The sequence below is a fragment of the Chlorocebus sabaeus genome, chromosome 1 (genome assembly GCF_047675955.1).
Source record: "Chlorocebus sabaeus isolate Y175 chromosome 1, mChlSab1.0.hap1, whole genome shotgun sequence".
In the NCBI taxonomy this organism is placed as follows: domain Eukaryota; kingdom Metazoa; phylum Chordata; class Mammalia; order Primates; family Cercopithecidae; genus Chlorocebus; species Chlorocebus sabaeus.
Window position 1 is genome coordinate 72,107,256 of NC_132904.1, and position 24,572 is coordinate 72,131,827.

The 24,572-nt window shown below is 46.9% G+C and overlaps 1 protein-coding gene across 1 annotated transcript in view; it reads right to left on the minus strand.

Moving 5' to 3' along the window:
- Window positions 1–24,572, minus strand: part of MAP6 (microtubule associated protein 6) — an 80,988-nt gene that overhangs the window by 7,645 nt on the left and 48,771 nt on the right. The window contains exons 2-3 of the mRNA XM_008020186.3: window positions 13,242–13,455; window positions 10,954–11,150 (exon numbers count right to left, since the gene is read on the minus strand). Of these exons, the coding sequence (XP_008018377.2) occupies window positions 10,954–11,150; window positions 13,242–13,455 (411 nt within the window). The remainder of the gene's footprint in view (window positions 1–10,953; window positions 11,151–13,241; window positions 13,456–24,572) is intronic.

Genomic DNA, 24,572 nt, shown 5'->3' on the forward strand with positions numbered 1-24,572 from the left:
ATTATTTGCCTCTCCTGCTAGCCCGTGGGACTGTGTTTTCTTCGTCTTTGCATCACGAGTATCTAGCACAGGGTCTGGCTCATTGTAGTACCTGGCAGATATTTGTGGGAAAAACACATGGCTGCTGTAGCTTCTTCTCTTTATTCACTTTTAATTTCTTCTCTTTTATCCATTCACTGAACAAATCTACTGAGACCCTGCTCTGTGTCAGGCCCTCACTGGGGACACAGAAGTGAATGAGAGCCAACCCCTGACTTGAGCTCCTAGAGTGAGGCAGGAGATAGACCTGTCAACACACACCACAAACATGACGCCACCACCCGGGTACAGGCACCACCTCCAAGCTGGGCCCTAAACTTTATCGGCCTGTATCTCGTCAAACCAGAGAGGCTCAAAGGTCTTATTAGGGGCCAAGCTGTCACTCTGTTGGAGAAGTCTTCCCTCTCTATTCCATAAAAGCACAACTCCACAAGCCAAATCAAAGGCGCCCAGGGCTGGAAGGACAGACTGCTGGGCCACGGGTCTCCTGAGCCACTGCTGCAGTCTCCCTGGCAGGTGGCTGCCCAGTTGCTGCTCGCACTGCCTGGTGGGGGCTGCACATGCCTGGTGAGGCAGCCTCCTCCTCAGTGGCCACTGGTTAGACCTGAGCAGAAGTCTGCATTACAGTCAGCTCCACTCCTTCCTATCTCTGCACTGATCCCTGTTTTGCACTCTGGAGCCACCCTTTTAGTGAATGCCCTGCTGGCTGCCCCAGGACAGCCCTTCAGGTATTTGAATGGGGCAGCAATTGGGTCTGTATCCCTGGCTTCTCCAAGTAACATATGCCCCACAACAGTTCAGACTTGGTTCTCACAGCCCTCACATCTCAACTGCCCTCCTTACAACGTGTCTCAGTTGGCTCTGTCCCTTGGAAAGTGCAACTCCAGAACTGAAAGCCATATTGTAGGTGTGGTCTCCACACAGGCCACACCTCCTCTGCCCTGGAGTCTACACCTCCAATGATCAGCCCAAGCAGCTCCAGCTTTATCAGTGCAGGCTGCCCAAACACCATCCCTTGCCGTCCAAACCCCTCCTCCATGACTGAGGAATCAGTTCCAGGTTCTTCTCTTTATTCACTTCTCTTTATTCACTGTCCAATGAGGAGCTTTAAAATAGCTCATGCAAAATCAAATTCTAACAACCGCATTTACATAACATAAAAATGTTTTCCTATTTTTAACTCAGCACCTTTTTTGTCCCTCCAAATGATAACATCTCTTTAAGGTTTCTGAGATAACTTCACATACAAGGCATTTGATTCTCACAACAACGGTGTCAGCCAGGCAGACAGAAAGTCCTCACCTTGCCTTCCAGAAGCGAAAACATGGTGCAGAAAGCAGAAGTAAGTTGCCCAAAGTCACGTAGTGAGTTCGGGCAAAGTCATGACCTTAATGGAGGAGCTCTTTCCCCTCTATAATATCCCTCCTGGTGGGATATACAGATACAGAGATTCCAAATTTGTCTGCAGATGTCTGGACTGGGTTCGGCTTGAGATGACTCTGACTGGCTCTGGCTGGAGCCAATGACTTTTGCAGGTCCCAGCTCAGAGCTCCCAACTGCATCTCCTTAGAGAGTTGCCCCCTCTGGGCCCAGGCCCCCAACAACCTGGCTGGCTACTCCCACTGCACAGCGCCCCCTACCCGCCACATTTACTTCCTAGCATTCAGCCAACCCTGAAAAAGAAGACCTTAGCCCCAGAAAGCAGTGGCGTCCTGCCTAAGAGTGCCCATCCACATTCACACCTGGAAGCCCTACTTGTGCAGCTGCCAATCAGTCTACCAGCCCAGGGTCACACTGAGTCCGCCAGATGTGGCTCATCACACGGAAACACCGGCTAGGACCACAGTTAGGAGAAATGCTGCCTCCACAAGACTTAATTCTGGGTCAGGGGTGGAAGGAGAGAACTGTGTAGATCAACAGCATCTGTGACCTTCTTGTGACTCATTTGCCATAGACTAGAGGATGGAGAGTCATCGAACGTTTCAGAGCAGGCGAGGGACAGAGGAGGAGGCTGCTGTTTCAGGGGGATGCACATGTTTACGATGGGAATCCTACAGATAGTCCCAAGTCCTGGACAAGGAATGGGTTTTAGGGTCACCCAAACCTAGGTTCATATCCTGGCTCACCACTTACAAGTTGTGTGACTTTGTTCCTTAATCATCGAGGTCTGATTTCTTTATCTGTAAATGGGAGTGACACCTGCAGACTCTAACCTTACTGTGAGGATTTAATGAGAGGAAGTGTGTAAAGGCCAAGTAAGGGTTCATTCCCTCTCCCTAGGCTGTGGCAACTCTGCATATTACAAAAGTTGAATCAAGATCTGGGGCGAGTTCCTAGTTCAGGTCTTTCCCTGCCACTCCGGCTTCCCTCCAGGCAGACATGTTCTTCTGAAATTCAGGGAAATGGTTGCACTAGGTGGGTAGGTGGCTAGGTGGTTATGTTTTCTTTGTGGTTATTTACCTATTTATTTTTGTCATTGTTAAATACCTTTTCTAGATTTGGCCTGCTAACAAGAACTAAATAAATTTCCAATTGTATGAGAAATATTTTTAAAAGCATTCTCGATTGTTTTAGCACCAAGAAGGCAAAGTCAAAGGCACAGTAGATTGTCCCAGTGGGCTGCCAGGAATCTAATAATTCTGCTAATGACCCTTTTTAAAATGTAAAGTGTTGGACTAAGGCAGCGCTCAATTCTTGTCTAACACTATGCTCCTGGGAACTTGCAAATCAATCATTGTCTTCCCCCAACCCCCATCTAAAGCAAAGGATCAGATCTTGAGCAATTAATCAAAATTGGTTTCCTGTGTCCAGAGGGGATCACTCCAAATGAACGTGGAATTGCAGAAATGGATCTGCACCAGGTGATTTATAGGGTGTGCTTAGAGAGCAAGGGCCAGATGAAGGGCTGGGGGACGGGAAGAGGCAGCAAGAGCCAACACTAGATGGCCTTAATCTCAGGCCATTGTGTGGCAGAAGGAGTGGATTCACCTTGTGTAGCTCCAGCTGCCATACTGCGGGGGATCAGGGCAGTAATTAACTGGGAAGCTGTGGTCAGCAAAACTACCCATAACATGAGCTATTGGCAAGGGCGTTGCACATTCCAGTTTGCAGAGGACTTTTGCATGCCTCCCCACAGGGCCCTCACTGCAGGCCTGGGAATCAGGTATTCCTTGCTATCAGAGCTCTGGCCACCTGCTATCCTGAACTCTGGAAACAAACAAATTGAAATAACATGTTATCCCTTGCTGGCCAAATTTTTACTTCCTGAATTTGGGAACCAAATATATTCAGAGAGTGATTGATATTTGTATTATTGCTATCTATTGGAGGCTTAAAGAAATTAAGAGACTCAGTTAAGGTCACATAGCTAGTAAATAGTAGAGCTTGGATTTAGAACCAGGCCTATTGGTTGTAATCCTTGCTTGGAATTAGACATGCCTATGAAATGTGTGGTGATGGGGAGGGTCCTGTCACCCTAGAGTTAGGAGCCCTGAACTGAGCAGGGAGTGGGATTGGCCAACCTCTTAGATTACCCTGTAACCAAGGGCCCATGATTTTATGCAATCAAGACTGTTTAGAAAAAGTGGCTATCTAAAGTACAGAGGTATGCAGGCCTGAACAGAGGCCAGCCAGTATAAAACCAGCCATTGACTGCTCTTTGCTCCACAGTTGCCGTGACCTCTCACAAAACTGCCCCTTTCATGGGAGCAGAGACAGTTATTAGTCAGAGAAGAGCCTTGTGGAGGCACCATGGTGAATGTGGAGGCAGATAGTGAATCTTATCATTCATTCACTCACTCATTTTTCATTCAACGAGCACTTTAGAAGACACTCTCTGTGGTAGGCTTTGGGCCAGGAGCTAGGGCTACAAAGGTGAACAGAGAGACCTGGCCCTTGCCCTGGAGGAGCACGGTCTAATGGGGGGACATACACATGAGCAGATGACACAGTACATGTGGCAAGTTCCATCATGAAGACACACAGGGAGCAGCTTACCCAGCTTGGGAGGTGCGGGAAACGCTTCCTGGAGCTGTCCCCTGAGCGGAGTCTTGAAGGATGAGTTAGCCAGGTGGAGAAGCAGGAGAAGGGCATTCCGGGCAGGTGGACAGCGAGGGTAAAGGCATGGAGGTGAGAAGCAGCATGGTGCACCGAGGGAACAAGAAGCTTCTGCGCCACGAGGAGCCCACGGATGGTTTAAAGCACGGGGTGACATGGTCAGATTTGCATAAAGATCCCTCTAGCAGCTTAAACCAGTAGCAAGCAGTGGCAGTAACTTTTAAATCTCAGCATCTGAAGCTCTCTTGGCCCCAGGTAAGAGTTCTGGGACCATCTGTTGAGATCACTATATACAATGCCAGGTTAACAAGTAATCAAGACCCATTACATGAGGACAAGGGACAGAAATTTAAGTTCAATTCCACTGACTGAAATCAAATGCTCAAAATGGCAGTCTCAGATCCAATACCCACATACTGCAGATAATAATGGATACCAGTTTTATCTTGGTACCTCCAGGACTGAGTATATTTCTTATGAATGAAGAATCTGCTGGACCATTCTGCATTTAGTAACCTACATTGCAGTCACCCAGGCAAGCTAGTACCAAAAGGAGAAAAACTGTGTATTGGCTGTGATGACTGGTCAGTACAGCCAGGATGTCTCAGTCAGATGTGTAAAGACCTAACCCCATTCTTATTTTCCCTCAGTTAATATCTGGGTCCCAAGATTTAAAAAGGGTACTAGGCAAGCCTGCTGGAGGACCTGGAATGGCCCAGCCAGAGTGTGGCACTGTGGGGTATGGGCTTAGTTTTTACTGGGAGTCCCACTTGTCTGAAACCTGATTCTTTTCAGGCCAGCCCAGCCTCCTTCAGGTGAGAGGGAGAGACAGCAGGCTATGAAGCTGGAAGCCTAGATTCCAGTGCTTCCTCCATCTTCCAAGCCTGATCAAGCTGGCAGGTGCCCCCTCCTCTTTGAGCTTCCCTTTCTCCTCTGTTACCTGAGTCCAACACCTGCCCCATAACATTGGGAGGGTTCAGTGGAATGTCACAGAAAGAAATGCTTCGTAAGCAATGCATACATATAAATTGTTAGAATATTATCATTTAGGTCTGTGGACTCAAGGTAATTCAATAGCTGTAATTCTTTAAAAGCAATCTTCTTAAGAATGTTTGCCTCAATCAACCTCATGTATTACTCACAGCTAAGTATATATCTATCAGAAAGTGGACATGTACTTTCAAGTACTCTATAGGGAGGAGAAGGGCATGAAGTGATATGTTTAGTGTCCTCCATGGGTTCCCTACAGCCCTCATGTCATTTCATCCTCACTGTGCTCCTCTGAGGGGGTATTAGTATCCCCATTTTCAGAGGAGGACACTAATGCTCCAGGAGGTTAGTGAGAGACACAGGTTTGCACAGCAGCACTGATTTCCACCCATGAACCTTGTAAACACCTAAGAGCACTGTCCATGTTAACCAGTATTCACAGGGTAAATAACACAGTACGTAACGGTGTTAATTCTACTTCTCCCTGGTGTAGGAATTCTAGGATGGTCTAGGTGTTATGAGGATATATGCAGCAAATGGCAGTGTGGTGGAAGTGGGGCCTGGATCACTTGCCTGGTTCTGTGAGAGCAGAGTTTGGGCTCCATTTGTTTGAAATAGCTGTCTTTCCTTTTCAGTGGCCTTGGCTGCCCTAGCCACTTTCTAGCCCTACTGGTCTCAGGTGGTGCTAGGGCTGGAGCCTTGCTTTAACGCAGATGGTCCACTGGTTACATCCTGAAAGAAACTTCTCTGCCTATGGTCCTAAAAATGTGAACTGCTTTAAGGCATTTTAGCAGTAAAAGGAGCCTTAAACCACAGTGACACACTAAAGGAGTCCATAGACTTTGTGAAATGGGACTTGACACTCCTCAAATCTATGAGAAGCAGGTTGTAAATTCTTAAACCTTAGTGAAACAAAAGAGGGAAGAATTTCACAAAGAACACACAAACTCTAAGGAAGAATTGAAATACATTTATAGCTAACTTAGCAACAATGACCTATTTTCATTGAAAATAGGGGGCTGGTTTGAATTTTGTTTGTTTGCTGTTGGGGGAGGCAATGTGAGCGATGGGTTACAGATTCGCCTCCTGGGGCTCTGGGCAGCAGAGGGGAGCATGGTGGGAACCACAGGTAGAAGAGCCTCTGGGGGAGCCCTGAGTGCATGGGCAGCACTGACAAAGCTGGCAAGGCCCTTGCCTTCCTGCCTCCTCCATTGCCCAATGCTTGTCCTTTCTCTGACTCTGAGTATGTCTCACCTTCTCGCACTCTCTTAGGTTACTCTAGGTGTCTTCATATGTGTGCCTTCCCGTGTCTTTTTCTCTCTGTGCCACTATTTCTACCTCTCACGTCTCGCCTGTCTTTCTTACCACCTCTGTCAATCCCCGTTTTGTCTCTCTCCCTTAACTCGTCAAAATAGAGCTTAATAATATGCTTTTATGTATTTGTTTTATTTCTTGAGCAGCTTTTGTGTTTTCTGCCTCATACAAAAGTAGACAGGTGGGTGGGATGTTTTCTATTCATGTGGAAAACAAATACATACGACTTTTCATTTATACCACCCTTGATTGATTTCTACCCCTGCCTCCCCCAAAACTCAGCAATCAGGTCCAGCAATAAAAGTCCACCCTAGGGCTCCTAGCTTAGAGCAAGAGAGGATCTGTGGTGTCGCCTGACGCGTAAGCAAGCGAGAGAAACATGACAGGGGAGCATGCAGAGGTGTGGGTGCAATCTGGGCAAATGGAAATGGAGATCCCAGTTAGCAACCGCCCACTCACGTGCACCAGGCCTCTCCACCACCGAGCTCTGCCACTCTCCAGCCTGGGCCATGACCCCCCCAAGGGAACTACCCCCCAGAACTTAAGTTCATCTGGCGTTTGACAGCCCCCACCCTCCAACCTTTGCTTGGGCAGACCCCTCTGTCTGGCATGCCTTGGTCACCCCCAGCTCTGTTCACCTGGTCAACACCTACCCATCGCTGAAGTCCTCCCTGATCCATGGAACCAGCTAGAATGGCCTCCTCCTTCGTGCCCCACTGTGATCAGAGGCAGGGTCTCAGTCATCCTGGTTTCCCTAGTGCCCAGCACAGTGCCTGGCACATAATAGGTATTCAATCAACATATGTTGGAAAAATGAAGAGTATAAAATCTTTTGTCTTCCACTTTACCAGAAGGATAACAAAGTGGGCAAACTTGGCCCTAGCTTTCAGGTTCCCACCCAGCTTTGCTCCCTGCGGCGGCCTTGCCCTTACATATCCACACCCCAGCTGCTTTCCAGGCCTCCCTCTGCCACAAAGCCTTCCGCAACTCCCCAGCCCTTGTTGGAAGAAGCCTGTCCTTCATTTGAGTTCCCAACTACCTGATCTGTTGTTACTTTACTTGGTTGCCTCTCTGGTGGCTGTTTCAGCACCCCCACATAAGGCACACACGTGATTGTCACCTGCACAACCCACAGTGAGCCAGCCCCCTAAGGGTGGAACATCCATAATGACCATAGATTAACTGAGCAAGTGAAGGCATCTCTGCCATCCCTTGGGAGGAGAAAAAGCCAGAAACGACAGTCCTGCCAGTCAACAGGAAGGAGGCAAAGAGTCAGAGCCCAGCCTCCCAGCATGGCAAGGTGGTGCTGGGGGCAGGCAGTCACTCTTCCCGGCAACATGGGATCAGAACGTTACACTACCTTGTTGGCCAGTGCGTCTCCCGGTCCATCTTCGCTTTCCCAACACTTAGCTCTGACTGCTTGCAAATAGTATCTGAGAGGCAATCTAAAAGAGTCAAGCTGCATTATGGAGAGCCCCAGGAAGACTGCAGGGCACAGCTCATCTTGCAGAGAATGGCTCAAATGGAAAAGGTTCGTTCCTTCACCTACTCAGGTGGGCCTCATCAAGGAAATAAGATCAAGAAAGTGGTGTTCGTCTTTAGCATTTATTTATAATTGGAAAAACTGTTTGTTTGTCTGTTTGTTTTTCTGAGCAAGCACAGACCACAAGCACGTCACAATCAATTGGCTATACATGAATATTTTTGTCATTCTTTTACAGCGGGAATGAAATAGCACCAAGAGAGGTGTGCGCTACACGTTACATAGACAATCTGTGGTATGCAACAAAACCCAGGCCACAAAATCATAATTAGACACTTCCTGTCTGCCTCAGAGAGGCAAAGCTATGTGGACCAAATGGGAGCACGGACAGAGGACGGATTGCTGAGGGAAGCCAATGCACAGCTCTTGGGGCTGCTTTTGCAGGCAGGAAAACAGCAGGAAAGCTTCAGTCCCTGCTCCCTCGCCAGGGAAGGACGGGGAACCACAGGGAAATGTACAGAGACCAGTGGGACAAGCATTGGAAGCTTGGTCACCTTCAGGAAGGCAACACCCAAACACTGCTTGTGGAACCAAAATCAGTTTCATTCAGTATGTTTGGGATATAGAATGAGACTGGCTGAGTTTTATTTGTAAACAGTAGAAATCAAAGGAAGTTTCTTGCCATTGAAGCGACACATTCAAGAGTCAAAGTGAACTACAAACAGGGTTTTCTCAGTGGGTGTGTTAAACAGAAGGGGATACTGACAGGTTGAAAAAGACATTCTACAGGTCCTCTAAAGCCTCGGGTGGGCAGGGTAGGAAGTTGGTCCCTGGGGCAGTGAGTGGGGGTTGGGGGGTGGGGAAGCCTGTGGGACCCTTAGGGCAGACTGCGATTTGGGCAACACCAACTTGACTTGGTCACAGGGATCAAGTCATGTGCACCCTCTGGTTGTGTGGCTGTGGAGACAGATTTCTTTATACTGCCCACCACGCCCAGCACAGTGCCTGGCACACAGGCTTCTAGCAAGAGAATGCTAAATGAATGATCCTCTGTGCATTGTAAACTCTGATTTACTTGATCTGCAAAAATAAAAGATTATTCTATGGAGAAATCCAAACTGTGGCTAGCATCAACATGTCTGACTAATGCCAAATCTTGAGAGACTGAACATACATTGGCAAATTCTCTGGATACAATTAAGATCATGTTGCTAGAGCTTTCTGGTAAATGTTAAGATTAGCTGGCAAAGAGTTGGAATCAGTACTGAGATCCACTCCAGTCATTTCCTGATAGCTTTCAAAATCTGTGACTCATAAACACGGAAACCCACCGGCATTTTCTACCTTTTTTCATACTTCTCCTTCCTCACAGTTTCAAACCCTGAGATAGAAAGGAAGGTCGCAGTGGGCCTCACCAATGACTTCATTTCTGGTATTCCTATTCTGTTCATAATTACGGCTCACGTAGCACATGCCAAATTAATTTGCAAAAGACTTCTCACTCAGACCCAAGGTGACAACCAAAATGATGTAAGCAGAGACTTTGCTGCCTGAATGGTCAGAATAAGAGAGAGTTTGTGGAGGTTCCACTTCCTCCAAACCAGAATGACCTAAAGGGACTTTGAGGTAAGGAACTGTGAGACCCTCACTCTTTACCCCTTTCATTATAAAAGAAGAGCAAGCCTGCGCCAGGGCTTGACACTGGATGGCAGCCCAGCATGTCAGAATGCCAGGGACGAGAGAATTTTAAGGACAGGAGATATAGAGTGTGCTGAGCAATATACACATCACATTGGCAAATTTTATTTTTCTGGTAACTATTTTGCGTTCCCTCACAAGCACTGGGTTTTTTTTTTTTTCCACAACAACTCCCTAATTCCTACAACACAACTCTAGCACAGCTAAGGTGGCACTTGCCACCCCTGGGGGCTTTGGCCACACACACACACACACACACACACACACGACACGGAATATACTGAGAGCTGCTTTTATATATTAATGAGGTCAAAGCTGCTTGCTAATTAGTTAGCAGAGCAGTCTCCTAGTCTGCAGCTAAGTCACAGACATTCTCCCTGACCTGAGGCCTGGCACTGCTGCCCTTTCTGGGGAGCAGACCAGAGCGGTTCAGGAAGGGAGAGTAAACATCGCCACACTTGCCACTACATCTATGCCCCCTTGGGTCTCTCAGAAACGGAAAGTCAAATTCCAAATAGACTATCCCTACACCTTGAACTTTCTTCCTCAGACATCTCCAACCAGTCGCTCTGGGAAACCAGCAGCATTGGACAGGTGGTCGGCTGAGGGGAATCAGAGGAAAACAGCCTCCTCATTTCTGTGATCTTCCTATGACAGCTAGAATGTACCTAAAGCACCTAACCTGTTTCACCAGCCCTGGCCTAGTTTTAGTTATCAGTGGCATATCTATGACTTGGTATACAATTTAAAGCCCACTGATAGGAAACTAAACACAGGCACACATGTCTAATGGATGATTCTATGAAAAGACCACTTAACAGACACAATTCCCTTTTATTGACGTTAAGGCCAAGGTTGTTTCTTTCTTTGTTGTTTTTGTTTAACATTTTCTCAAATTTTGTCAATTGCTGAAGCCCAGGCTGAGCTTCTGTGGCACGTGGCGATCCTCTGAATTCTGGAAAAGGACACATGTACCTAAAGTTCAAAATCGACCAGTGACACAGATCTTGGGGATCTGGGAGGAGGAGACCCCACAGACACTTCCAAGCACTGCCGGGAGATTAGTTTTGCCTCTCCGACATGCCTGCCTTGCCCATCAGCATGCAGTCGGAGTGCCAGGGGAGGGCACAGCCAGCGGCAATGCTTCCTGGTGCTCCAGGGGCTGCCCTCAGGAGGAGGCCTGCCACTCAGTCTGTGAAGCAGGATTCTTCCATCAAAAGAAGCCAAACCAAAGAGCTCCTGGAACACTCAGGACCAAGGCAGATGAGAAGCCTCTAATTAATTTTGTGGCCTTTTTTGGTTTGTTGGTTTAAAAAAAAGTTGGGGGGAGGGAGAGAGAGAGAAGAGTAAAAGGAAAGTGCAGGGAAATTTACTCTTTCGCCTCAGCCAGTTTATTGTTCATCTCTTTGCTTTGCTCCTTGTCGTCTGGCTTGGTGGTACTCGGGCCCTCCACGCTCTTTTTCTTGGCAGCCTGGCCTGACACCGCCTGCTTGTCTTTGGCCTTCCTCGTGGGCTTATGGCTCGCTGAGGTCTTTTTTGGTTTGGAACTCTGAACACTAGGTTTCTCCACCTGCACGGAGAGACAGACGGCAAATACAGAAACACAAAAAGGGGGGGAGTGGGAGAGAATTTAGAGAGAAGATATGGTTAATTAAGGAATAACGGTAATGACAGAGGTTGGCCCAGGTGGAGCACAGTGTATAAGGTGTTCCCAGGGACATTAGGGCACTCGGCATCTCCCGTCTGAACTCCCTGTTCCGTTGCTTTGGCAGCACTCACTGGCCACGTGGGCGCCCTTGTCCTGCCAGCCTTCCCCCGACCACCCCAGGCAGTGGGCCATACCACTGTTGGGCAATATTTGAGCCCCTCCCTGCAGGAAGTTACACCTCATCACGTTGCTCAACTCGCCCACAGGCATAGGATTTTGCTTCAGTCAATGAAATGTGAGCAGTGACTTGGGTCACCTTCAGGCGGAAGATTTGAGAGTCAGCCTGTGCTGCCCAGTGCTCTCTTTTCCTCTGCAGCAGAGAGAGACTGCTTTGCCACCCGAGACCCAGATGAAGAGGGTTAGAGTGGCAGCCAACCCACAATGGACATTAATAAGAAATAAACCTTTGTTGATGTAAGATGCAGAGGTTCTGGGGCGGTGGGTCACTGCGGCACTCACTGGCTTCCCGTTTCTGTCTCTAGGCTGGCTCACCCATATGGAGAAGCGTCCTTGCTGAGATGCTTTGGGCAGGGGGGTCTCCAGTCTCAGCTAGGCTTTCTGTCACCAGCCCTCTGCTCCTCTTCTCTGCCTGGCTCCCCTACCATTTTCCCCAGAGCAGCTGTTCTAAGTTCACTCCACTCTCCCCAGCCTCCCTCCTCTAACTCTGTCCCCTTCATCTGGAGAAGATGGCCTTGCTTGCTCTTTCTCAGGAAACTTTGGAGTCACCAAAAGTGACCCTTCAATAGGCCACAGCCCTCATCTATCTCTAGATTTAGTTTCCCTCATTTTCCTTCCTTTCTCCTCTACGTCCTCTTTTGTCCAATGCCGATCTCATGCCCTGGGTTCCACCCCATCTCTGGATGGACAGAGCTGATGCTGGGCCTCACAGGCTGGATCATTCACTCACTGAGGTGCAATGGCTTTCAGTCACTCCTGACCTGTAAGGAAAGGAACCAGTCGTCCTGGTTTGTCTGGAACTGAGAGGTTTCCTGGAACACAGAACTTTCAGTGCTAAGATGGAAGAATCCCAGGCAAACTGGGTCGGTTAGTTACCTTACCCATAAACGGGTCCTGGACCAAATAGGAAACTCCACTTAAGTGTAAGACTTTTAGACAAAAGCAGAGAAAAGGCTAATTAGGTTCCAGAGCTATTTAGGTTCTCAGACATTTTCTGCTATGATACAGAGGACAGTGGATATTTGTACAATTCCACGGGGCCTGGCATCAGAAGATGCTAGGTTGCATGGCTTGTATGAGTCCTGCTTCACCAGCTATATCTCCAACATGCTTCTTTTGCTCACAAACTCCTACGTAAGGTGGAGGAATGTTACCTTAGGAAAATCCCTGAGTCCACTTTCACAAGCCATTCATTTTGGTAACAAATTGCTGGGAACATATCTTATAGCTGATGCTACAGGTGCATTGTGAGAGACTGAGAAGGCATAGTGGATGGTGCTTAGCCCGAGAAGATGAGAGACGGCAGGTGCTTTTCAGGGACTAGGGTGGGAAGAAAGGATCCAGTGATTGGAGCCAAGGATGAGGCAGGGCATGGTCTAGCGGGAGGGGAGCCGGGCATGGGGGCCTGCAATACTGGGCCAGCCCTTCCGGGGCCCAAGCACATCTATTTTAAGACAAGGGGATTTAGGGCTCAGGTGAGGTTTTCTGCTACTGTTTATCTGGATTTCTCAAAATCGAAAGTTAATTCCCTGAAAATCTGCCAGCCTTTAAGCTGTCTTTATTTTAGGTGATGTCCCTCTTAAATATTCCCTTTGAGTTTAACAAAGGTTCCTGTTGAAGATGGCCCTGGTCTTCACTGTGCTTTAGAGGAAGCAGGGATTTCAAAGGTGTCCATAGGGGCTGGGCCAGATTCGACAGCAGCCCACCCCATGCTCTGCTGCAGTTAACCCTTACGGTCCAGGCTGTGCTGATGGGTTCCTACAAGTTCTGTCTCACCTTTGGGGGTTCCTTGAAGGGTTCACTGTAGAGGCTGCGTATTCTTCTGCGATCAATGACCTTATTGTCAGCTGCTGTTGGCTTGCTGGCCTCTCCTTTGAACTGAGCACTGTAGCTGGTCTCATGAACCATCTTATCATCTGGGGGCTTGTACTGGGGCTTGGCCTTTATTGGTTTCACAGGCTTGATGTCCGTCCATGCCCTGAATTCATTCCTGTTAGTCAAAGAAAGCATATGTGATATGAAGCATCATCTGGCTGGAAGCAGAGCTCCTGAAACAGGGCTGCAAACACAGCAAGCTCTCCATCAGTGCTTGCAGTATTGACTGAAGTGTGGCTGGAGGGTGAGCCTCACTCTTTCATAAGGAAGAGTGCAAATCTCCCTTCTTGCAAAGTTGACCCAGGTCAGGTTGTGGCAATAGCAGTTGTGCCTTGGAGAAAGAGATCAGGCTCCCAGCTCCACACTGTGTGACCATGGGGAGGCAATTCTAATCTTCAGGGCTCTTTTTCCCAATCTTGAAAATGAGACTGAAGAAACTCAACCCATTCAGTCATTCATGAAGTAAAAAAATATTGAGTGTTTGCTATGTGCAAAGTTAAAGAGTTGTGAAATCAATGAATGCCAGTTCCCTTCCCCCCTTTTTCATAATGAAGAACTTTTGTTGCCCAGATTCCTTGAGGATAATTCCCCCATTTTAATAGCAGAGGACTGGCTTCTTGGAGTGCCAGAACTTCAATAATCTTAATTACTTTAGATGAACATCCTTGTGAAATGTCTAAATATTTGCAGATCTTTAGTAAGCAACACAGACTGAACATAATTTGGAGTTCACAACTACAACTTGTATTGGGCTGTCTGTGTGTGTGAGAGCGTCTTCATGTGCTCTGGTATAAATGGCTATTGGTCCTTATCCTAAATGATCCTCATCTGTTGCTTTTTGAGTCAGTGTGTTAGTTTTCTTGTTCTCTGCAATCCTCTCGTGGTTTCTAATCAGCTGTTTATGATCTGTTATAGGGCTGGAGAGTAGATGGCTGACAATGTTCAAAACAGAGTTAAAAAATGTAGCTCCTGATGGAGGTCACGAGGGTCTATCTTGTTTGTTAAGTGCACGACAGTCAATGCATGAGCTCTGTGACTTCTGGGGTCTTTATTGGGTCTGTTCTCCTTTGGGGGTACAAAAAGCTGCATTGTGGGAAAGGAAAAGTTAGGGCATGAATATCTGCGGAGTTAGGTTCTTCCAAGGCCCACTGTCTCCCTCACTGATGACTCCCTCCTTCAGGGCTCAGAGAGGACTACCAGGAACAAGGAGTCTGCAGGAGGCAGAAGAAAGAGCTTGGACTGCGATGGAGACACGCAGGCTCTCGCGCTAGCACTGCCTTATGCTGGCAGGCCTTTCCCTGCTCTAAGCATTCGTTTTCTCATTTGTAAAATGAAAGAATTAGGCCAAACAAGGTCCTTATAATGTCCTTCTAGCTCTGAGGCTGTCTTAGTTGATAAAGCTGATTTGGTAATACTGAGCTTGCTGGTTATTTGACCTCCTGATCTCTGTATTTCTCTAGGGGAACTGGCTCATATGTGAAGAGAGACCACTGGCTTTTAAGAGACCCTTCCCTGAGCTTCAGACTGTCCTTTCCAGTGCAGCCTGCGCCTCCACCTAGATGCCCCGTTGTTATGGTTCGAATGTTTGTCCCCTCTAAAACTCATGTTCAAACTTCATCCCCAGTGTGGCAGTATTGAAAGGTGGGGTCTGTAAGAGGTGACTGGGTAATGAGGGCTCTGCCCTTGTGAATTAATTAACCAATTCCTAGATTAATGTATTAATAGGTAATTGATCAATGAGTTGCCATTGGAGTGGGACTGGTGGCTTTTATAAGAAGAGGAAGAGAGACTTGAGCTGGCACACTTGGCCCCCTTGCCATGTGTCACCCTGTGCTGCCTCAGGACTCTGCAGAGTCCCCACCAACAAAAAGGTCCTCACCAGATATGTCTCCTTGGCCTTGGACTTCCCAGGCTCCAGAACTGTAAGGAATACATTTTATTTCTTATAAATTACCCAGTTTCAGATATTCTGTTATAGGCAACAGAAAATGGAAAAAGACACCTACCAACAACTCATACTCAATGTCCCTAGACCGAAATCATCTTGTTTTCCCTGCCAAAAATTATTTTCTCCTCCTGGATTCCCTCATCATTCATTTTCACCCATTCATGCATTCATTCATTCATTCACTCATTCATTCATTCATTCCTTTATTCACAAAATATGTACTGAGTGCTTATGGTCTGCCTAACAGGATACTGGGTGCTATGGAACCCAAGCGAGTAGGAAAAGGCCCTGTGAGGACCTGCAGGCAGTGTGGGTGGCTGGGCTCACATTTAGTGGGGAAGGGCATAAGAGGCTAGACAGGCCATGAGGCCCTGCCAGCCATGTTAAGGGGACAGTCTCCACTGTAACTAAGAGTTGCCAAATGATTTCAAGCCAAGGATGAGTGTGGCCAGGTTAGTTTTGGAAAGAGAATTTTGAGAGCAGTGTTAACAGCAGACAGAAGGGAAGAGTGGAGGCAAGAGGCCAGACAGGAGACTGTGCAGTTAGGAAGTGGCGGAAGCAGGGGACAGAGAAGAGGGTGCTGGGTCAAGAGAGAGAATGAGCAGGACTTGGAAACTCATGAGCGGTGGGAGGTGAGGTCAAGGGGGCATCTGGGGAGATGCCAGGACTCTGGCTGGGGGGCAGTAGTCCCCCACTGAGACGTGGAAATTGGGAGGAAAATGGGCTTTGGAAAGAGGTTGAGGCCCTCCTGATTCTGTTCACGGCATCCCACTTACCCCAGTAATGAGGCTGTTCTTGGATCCCTTCCTCATCCCTCCTCCTCACTTCTCCAGGTTCAATCCTCCTTCCTGACCTGACTTCTGAACCATTTTGGCCCTACACACAGGCCTAGGGGCTTTGGGGCTGTGGCCAACATTACCTGCCATAGGCTACAGTCTCTCCCTCCTTCCCTCTAACCTTCAGAGCTGAAGCCTTGCCTGTTAGATGGGCTCCTGGTATTTGGGCCTGGGCCTCCCAGGACCAATTCAGTAACAACCTTGCTCTCGAACATGTGACAGCAGAAACTTGGATTCTCTGTCACACCCCTGCCCACTTCCAGAACTAGCACTGAGATATGTGTACCCTATTCCTAAGCACTGCTTCTGGGTCACCTCTTGCAGACCAGCCTCTGCAACCTCCTGCATCCCTGCAGTGGCCCCTGTGGGCTGGGGAGCATCTCACCTGTGAGCACTATCAGTGGGACACGTCCCTGTGGGAAAGTTTGGTAACCCCTGATCTTGAACAACTCTGGTACGTCATCTTCACATGAGACCTTTTTAATGAGTTGCAGAACAGGTTCACTGTAATTATGACAGATGGTTAGGTTTAAGCCCAAATTCCATTTCCTAGAAACTTCTTTGTCAAGGTGTGAAAATGAGCCAAATAATAAAAAATGAAAAAATAAAAAATAAAAGAAAGAAAAAAGAACTTTCTTTGAACTCTCCATAAAACCTCCAGTCACATGCAGCAACTAATATTATGTCATAGAAAGAAAATTAGCTACCATTCATCAGTTGCCTTTTATAAGCTGGAGGATTTTGTTTTATTGGTATATTCTCTATAGTTCTTGTAACAACTTTGAGAACAGGTACTATTATGCCCCTTTTATAAAGGAGGGTAACCAAGGCTCAGAGAGATTAAGTGGCTAGAATAAGACAATGCAACTAGCAAATAGCAGAACTGGGGTCTGAGCTCAGGTCAGTCAGGCTCCACAGCCCACAGCCTTCCCACTACACTTCGGCAATGTGCCAGAGCTGCAGTGTGCTTGGCCTGCCCTCACTGGAGGTGTCTGTGCAGCGCCTGGCCTGCTGCCTGCAATGCTGTAGAGGAGTTACGTGACACAGACCAGGCTAGATGGCACCTAAGCTCCTCCAGCCCTGAGATGCTAGACTGACAGCAATATGGGCCACACTCTTGCCCTGTCATGCCCAATGCCTCTTGACAAATTCATGGTCCCCTGTAACATGATCTCCCCTTCCTATGCAACTATATTTTTTCTTGATCATTCATTCATTCATTTATCTATCCACTCATCCATTCATTTGGCATCTGCCACACACCAGCCAAGGGCATGGAATGTGCCCCACAGGGATGTATAAGCCATGGATGAGGTGTCTAGAGTTCAGGTATCTAGACTTGACCATGTGTGATCCTAAGAAAAGACAGAATGAATCAAATGGGACAGGGTTCAGAGGGCAAGAGGGAAAGAAATGCTTAACTCTGAAGGCGAGTGAGGACTGGGGAAAGGGGTACTGAAGGATGTCAGCAGAGAAGCAGATGAAGGGAATTCAGGCACTAGTCTGAGTCTGTATGGCAGGTTCAGAGAGCAGGTGAACTGATCAGGGTGGCTGTTCAGGGTGCAGGGTGGGGTCTTGGAAACTGTGCAAAGTGCCCAGGCTGGATAGGAGCTGAGGCCAGGCAGAACAGAGCCTGGATGCCATGTTTGGAAGCATGTGCTATGCCTGGGAAGATGCTGAAAGTTTCTGAGCAAGGCAGCACTGTTTCTCCATTGATGGTGTTCTCCTACTATCAGCCTGCCCCGATTCTACCTATTCTTTAAGGCTCAGCTCAGGGGTCTCCTCTTCCAGGAACCTCTCCTGGGTTACTCAACCCAAAATTTCCCATCTCTCAGCTCCTGGTCCATTTACTTTACTGGCCATCTTTGTGGTTACCAGGCAGTTTCATGCCATTCTTCCGTTCTTTCATGAGTCCATTTTGTCTCTCTTAAGGGATAAGATAAGACAAGGGATTTTATGACAGAATCCTACTCTTGAGTCCAGTCTCATTTGCATGGCTGCAAAGGGGTATACTATGTCAGGCTGCAGGTTAGGGTCGAGCAGGGCTAGGACTCCAATCCCTGCCTGTTTCCCATACCCTAGGCTGCCACACAGGGCCACACTCCGTATCTTCTTTACATTCTTCACAGGATTTAAGGCTTGACATTCAGTGGGCAGTTAATGTTAGTAACTATTGTTAGATTTATTTCTGGTCAGCTGATGTCACTTCCTCCTGAGCCCTTCCTTCCCTGCCCTACATGGGGCAGACACTTGCTTCTCGGTGGCGTGGGAATGCCTGACTCCAAAGCTCACACCTGGGGGTGGATGTGTAACCCAAGCTTGTATTGGTGTCCTTCAAGCTCATGGCCACTTTGGCTCCTGGAAGTAATCACAAGAAAGCCATTCCCTTCAGTCAGCCTGGGTGTACACCACAGTGAGGCCCTGGGCACACTGGGAGGGTCCCATATCTGTGAGTTTCTACTCCTGACATCCCAGAGATGCTCCTCATGCCACAGCTTCTCTAGTATTGTGATGTGTAGAAGTCACAGGGACAGGGTGCTCTGTAAGTGCATCACCAAAGGCCTGCTGTCCCCTCCACAACAGAGCCTCTGGTGGACCCTGTTATTTGAGCCTTGAAACATGACCTATCTCATATACAATCCTGCAGTGGCAGAAGGAGGGTCTGGGGCTATGATATCCCCCAGTGGGTGGGTGAACTGCAGATGAGTGGGCTCAATCGATATATTCAGATCTGGGTTTAAATGACTCTTTGATGGCTTATTTGTGCTGGGAAAATTTATGGAGAGAAGGCTGGGCCAGCCCTCAACCCCCTACTAAGGGATGGCAGAGCCAGGCCCAGTTTGAGCCATCTCATGGAGACTTAGTGGGCATGATTTTTTTGGGCTGCTCCTCCAGAACCTTTGGACAGCCATATAGTCACATTCAGAGCAGCTGCCAAAGCAGGACTTTGGGATCTTGCTGATCAGGCAAAGTTTTCAGAAGAGTCAACATTCAACCTTCAACTCCTCCTATCTGGTCTCTCTGTTCCTTCTGTGACCTGCACCTCTCTGTAGCATGCAATGTGCTATATGTTACCTCAAGCTACCTGTGTAGATGACTTTCTTCCCTTCCAGACTGTGCCATCCCTGAGAGTAAAGACGGTCCTTTTGCATCCATGTAAGTCTCATCATGTCTATGACAGGGATGTGGAATGCAGCTCCCACCTCCCCGTGGCTGCTCCAGCCAGGGAGGGGGTCTAAAGTTGCTATGCAACATCTCATGGCATCCATATAACTTCCTACAATATGCCCACAAGTTCTTTGATACTTCTACCTTACATAGAGCTTAATTCCTTCCTCTTCAGTGTGGTTGGACTTGGGGACTCACTTCTGACAAACAGAAGATGGTGGGAGTGGTGGTGCATAACTTCTGAGAGTGGATCATTAAAGGCTTTGCCGCCTCCTCCTTGTACCCTCTCCAGGATTACTCTCTCTGGGGCAGCAAGCTGCCATGTCATAAGGACATTCAAGTAGCCCTTGTGGAAAGGCCCGTGTCAGGAGGAACTGAGGCTTCCTACCGAAAGTCATGGGAGTGAAAAGTCCTAGAAGACCCAAACCACCCTTGACATGATTTCCTGAGAGACCCTGGGCTCGAACCATCCAGCTAAGCCATCCTGGATTACTGATCCTTAGAAACTTTATGAGGTCAAAAATATTTATTGCCATTTATGTGGCTAAGTTTTGGAGTAATTTGTTACAAGCAACAAATTCTAATACAAACCCCAATCAGAAAATTTTCTCTTCTCATCAAAAAGGGTTTAAAACACTTGTGTCATCTTAGCAAGGCAGAAAATACTGGTGTAAGTGGAGCACAGAAGTTCAAGTTTCCAGCAGAGCTGCAGCATGACCTTAATGGAGAGAAGTCATGCTCTGTTGTAAGAAACAGGGTGAATGGTCTGCAGCCTTCTTTAGAAGATAGCAAAGCCTCCAGTGCAGCAAAGCTGATAACAATGCAACTGCCTTGGATCGAGGTCATAAGCAGAAAAAAGAAACATAGGCCATCACAGAAGAAAATGATGTCTCAGAGCACACAGCACATGCAAGCTTCTCAGAAGTGCAGACAGAGGTTAACAGGGTGAGAAGAAGCATGGAACCTGGGCCAGATGATGATGATGAGTTACTAGAAAGAGAACTGGCTCTGGAGTGAGATACATCCATCCTAGCTCTAACCCATGGGCCAGGTCTTGCCTGCTCTGAACATTGGTGAACTCATTTGTAAAGGATTTATACACGGCCTACTCATAGAATTGATGCAGGGGTTAAATGAGAAAGAATGTAAAGCAGTTCTTTAGTTGAAGAGGACCTGGACATTCATATCAGAATTACAAAGCCCATGGTAGACACGCACATAATAAATGTATTTGGCTTTCATTACAGAGTCATTTATTCAAGAAAAATTACTGCATTTCTTCTGTGCTCCAGACGTGGAGCTAGAAATGCAATGTGTACAGACAGATGAAGCCCCTGCCTCCACAGACCTTGTTGTCAGGTGGGGAGAGATCAACAATTACATAATCAAATATCTGTGACAGCTATTGTTACACTTCTGAATGCTGCAGTCAACGTTCTGGTGCCCAGAGTGGGCAAAATTTGGGCAGCAGCTTCCAGTGCCAGGCTTATTTCTGAGTGCATTTCAAGTTAGACTTGAACAAAGTAGCATTCAATAAATGCCTGATTAATTGAATCTCCAATACTGAGTACCTACTATAAACAGATGTTCCCTTTTTAAGACCTTGTTCCATTTAAGCATAGTTGCTTGCAGTCATTCAAGGGGAGATACTGAAAGAGCAATTATAGACGGAGAGCCCGAAGACAGCCTGTCACTGATGAGGCCAGGCCCCAGAAGAGGGAGGGAGGGAGGCAACAGGAGTGAGCGGGGTGGGCGGGTTTGGCCCTGGAAAGTATTGTAAAAGAACAGAGGGGAGCCTGTGCTTTCATTGCTAATGTGAAAAACACTGACATTTACAAGAAACAAGGAAATATAATTATATGAGGAACAAGTTTTACTGCTGTGAAGAACATCTACATGTGTTAATTGGTACAAATCACTTCTTGATAAATAATGGATTGCTGCCAACTATGGCCATACAAAAATCCCATTTCTCTGTTCATAAGGGAAGAGGAATTTATTTATTATGTGTCTAAGTATTTATTATTTATTATGTATCTAAATCCTGGGAAAATAAAATTCTTTCCCCATCTTCTTCATAAAAATTTTTTGACATTCCTCGACTGCTTTACAAAGGAAGAAGACAGTGCTTTTAAGTCTTAAGGGTCTAGTTTTCCTACAGATTTTTGTAGGTAATTTATGTTGCCATGGAAACATGTTAAGTCTCTGTTCAAAAATCTTGTCTACATTTGTTATTGTAAAGTGTTCCTGAAGAAGGGAAGCCGTCTCCTTTGGGCACTCTGATGGAGGCAGTTGCTGAATGCTGTCGGTTGCCAAGCTATCGTCAGGAGGTGGTTAACGGAAGCAGGATCTATAGATTAAAAACAAAGAACATCCTGGGGCCTAGAGGGCTGCAAGTGGTGTAGAGAGCTTCTGTCTCCTTTTAGAATGTAGTGGAAGATTGCTTTTTCCCGGCCAGAGATGACCTGGCCAAGAGAGGAGCTTGAAGATCTATGTATGTGTACATGCTCGTGCACAGTTCTCAGTTTCTTTTGTGTGAAGGGGAGAAAAAAGTATTGCATAGAGAATGACAGTATTCTAATTATTTAGGATCATTTTTCTCATCCATTAATATCCAGTAAGTACAGGTATACCATGGATGATGATTTCATAAAATGAGAAAGCACATACTTAGACAAAAAATGGTCAAGTATATAAAGAAAAGTTTGAAGCTAATCTGAGTAGATAATTAATAGAAAAGAATGTTCCCTCTCTCTTACATAGAAAGATTAGTAACATCTGGCAATGATAGGTGTCAAGGTTTGGGCCCCTGTACTAGGTAAATGGCTCATTCTGCATATAGCTGCCATCTAAGTCTAGTTACGGGTGACCTGCAGCTTAGAGGCCCTTGTACATCTGGGAAACAGTGTCTCATTCAAAGAAAGTCCACAGGAACAATGTATATAAAACCATGAGGATGGACAATTAAAAATGAAAACTGCTTAAACTAGGCTGGGCACGGTGGCTCATGCCTATGATCCTAGCACCCTGGGAGGCCGAGGCCGGCGGATATCTTGAGGCCAGGAGTTCAAGATCAGCCTGGCCAACATGGTAAAACCCCCTCTCTACTAAAATACAAAAATTAGCCAGGTGTGATGGTGGGTGCTTGTAATCCCAGCTACTCAGGAGGCTGAGGCAGGAGAATGGCTTGAACCTCGGAGGCAGAGGTTGCAGTGAGCCGAGATCATGCCCCTGCACTGCAGTCTGGGCAACAGAACAAGACTCTGTCTCCAAAAACAAACAAACAAACAAACAAAAAACCCCAAAAACTCAAATTAGGAGTCAGTTTGATTCTACACAAATTAATTTCAATTGCAGTATTTATTAGAAACTCTAGGAAGAAAAATGGTGCAGAATGAGAAAACCTACAGTTGTCCGAGGTGGAGGATAAGAATGGGGAGTGTGAGAGTTAAGACAAGTACACTTACAAATAAACCTCAAGTAGAAAAAAATAAGAGATAGATGAGAAGTGATAGGTTGTAAGAAAACTTCCCCATAACCATTTCCCCATCACTGTCAGGGTTTATCAGTCCTAGGAATGCTGAGGTGGTTGTGCCACAAAGCCATAGAGTTATCAGTTGAGATTGAGGAGAGAAGGCTACGCTCTTTTGGTTAGCTGGGTCCCCAACGATCTGTGTCCGTCCTTGCAGAAAGATGGTTCCCTAGACTGGAAATGGAAATGTTGAAGGGAGATAAGCCCTGAAAGGTGGGAGGGAGTGCTGCTCCTTCAGTGGGGTAACCTAGAGTTCTGAGAGTAAACTCTGTAAAAACTGCCAAGGACACAGTATGGTACATCTAGCGAAGTACTCCATAAACCTGTTTCTGTTTTTTTTTTTTTTTTTGAAAAAAGTACTTAATGTGTTTTAAACAAAGCTGGCACTAAAAATAACATCATTTTATGAATTCTTGAGAACCATGCTAATTTACACCTTAAAATGTTTTATAAGGGAATACTGGGAACAACTCAATGTCAATAAGTTTGACAATACACATGAAGTAGGCAAATTCTTAGAAAGATGCAAATTATAAAATTGACTCTTGGCTGGGCGTGGTGGCTCACGCCTATAATCCCAGCACTTTGGGAGGCTGAGGTGGGAGGATCACTTGAGGTCAGGAGTTTGGGACCAGTCTGACCAACATGGTGAAACTCCATCTCTACTAAAAATACAAAAATTAGCCAGGCATGGTCGTGGGCGCCTGTAATCTCAGGTACTTGGGAGGCTGAGTCAGGAGAGTTGCTTGAAGCTGAGAGGCAGAGTTGCAGTGAGCCAAGATCATACCACTGCACTCCAACCTGGGCGACACAGTGAGATTGTTAAAAAATAATAAAAAAAAAATTGACTCTTATCCCTGAGTGCAGGGGGAGTCCCTCTCACCTGCTTCCCCAGATGACTCTGGAAGCTTCCCCACACCACTGGGTACTGAGACAAAGCTCCCTGACAGTCGAGACCGGCAGACCTCTATCTGGCTCCTGCCCTGGCCAGAGGCCCCCCTACATTGACCTCCCGTTGATGACCTGGTGGAGCCGACAGGTGCTCTAGGAGTCCTGTGCTTCCTGATCCAATAGTGCCAAATCCTTCATCTCCCCCAGAAGCAGAGCATATCCCTGGGACCCCTCGGCCACTGCCCGATTCGTGAGCCTTCTCTGTTTCTGGGGCCTCCCCCACCACAGCTCTGACTCTTGCCTCACAAAGGACTAAGCAGGCTGAGGGGGAGAGGGTGGGAGAGAAGATACAAACATAGAGGAGGGGAGGCTGCTCTGGCAAAGTCTTTAAGGCTTTTGGAGGTCCAGGCCTGGGGCCAAGCAGGAAAGTGTGTGCGTGAGGAGTGTGCACAAGTGTGTCCGTGAGTGAGGCGTGCGTGTTAGTGTGTGTCTTTCCTAGGACACACCATACCCTGTGTATGTATGGACGTTTTTGTAAAAAAGAGAAAAATCTGAATGTTTTATTTGCTTTAAAAAAAATTGACTCAAGAAGAAATAGAAAACCTGAATAAACCTATATCAGGTACAGAAATTAAATTCATAATTTTAAATCTTTTTTTAAATCTGTACATATCTTTTTTATTTGTTATTTATTTTTTAACTTTTAAGTTCAAGGGTACATGTATAGGTTTGTTACATAGGTAAACTTGTCACAGGGGTTTGTTGTACAGACTATTTCATCACCCATGTATTAAGCTTAGAACTCACTGGTTATTTTTCCTGATCCTCTCCCTCTTCCCACCTTCCACCTTCTGACA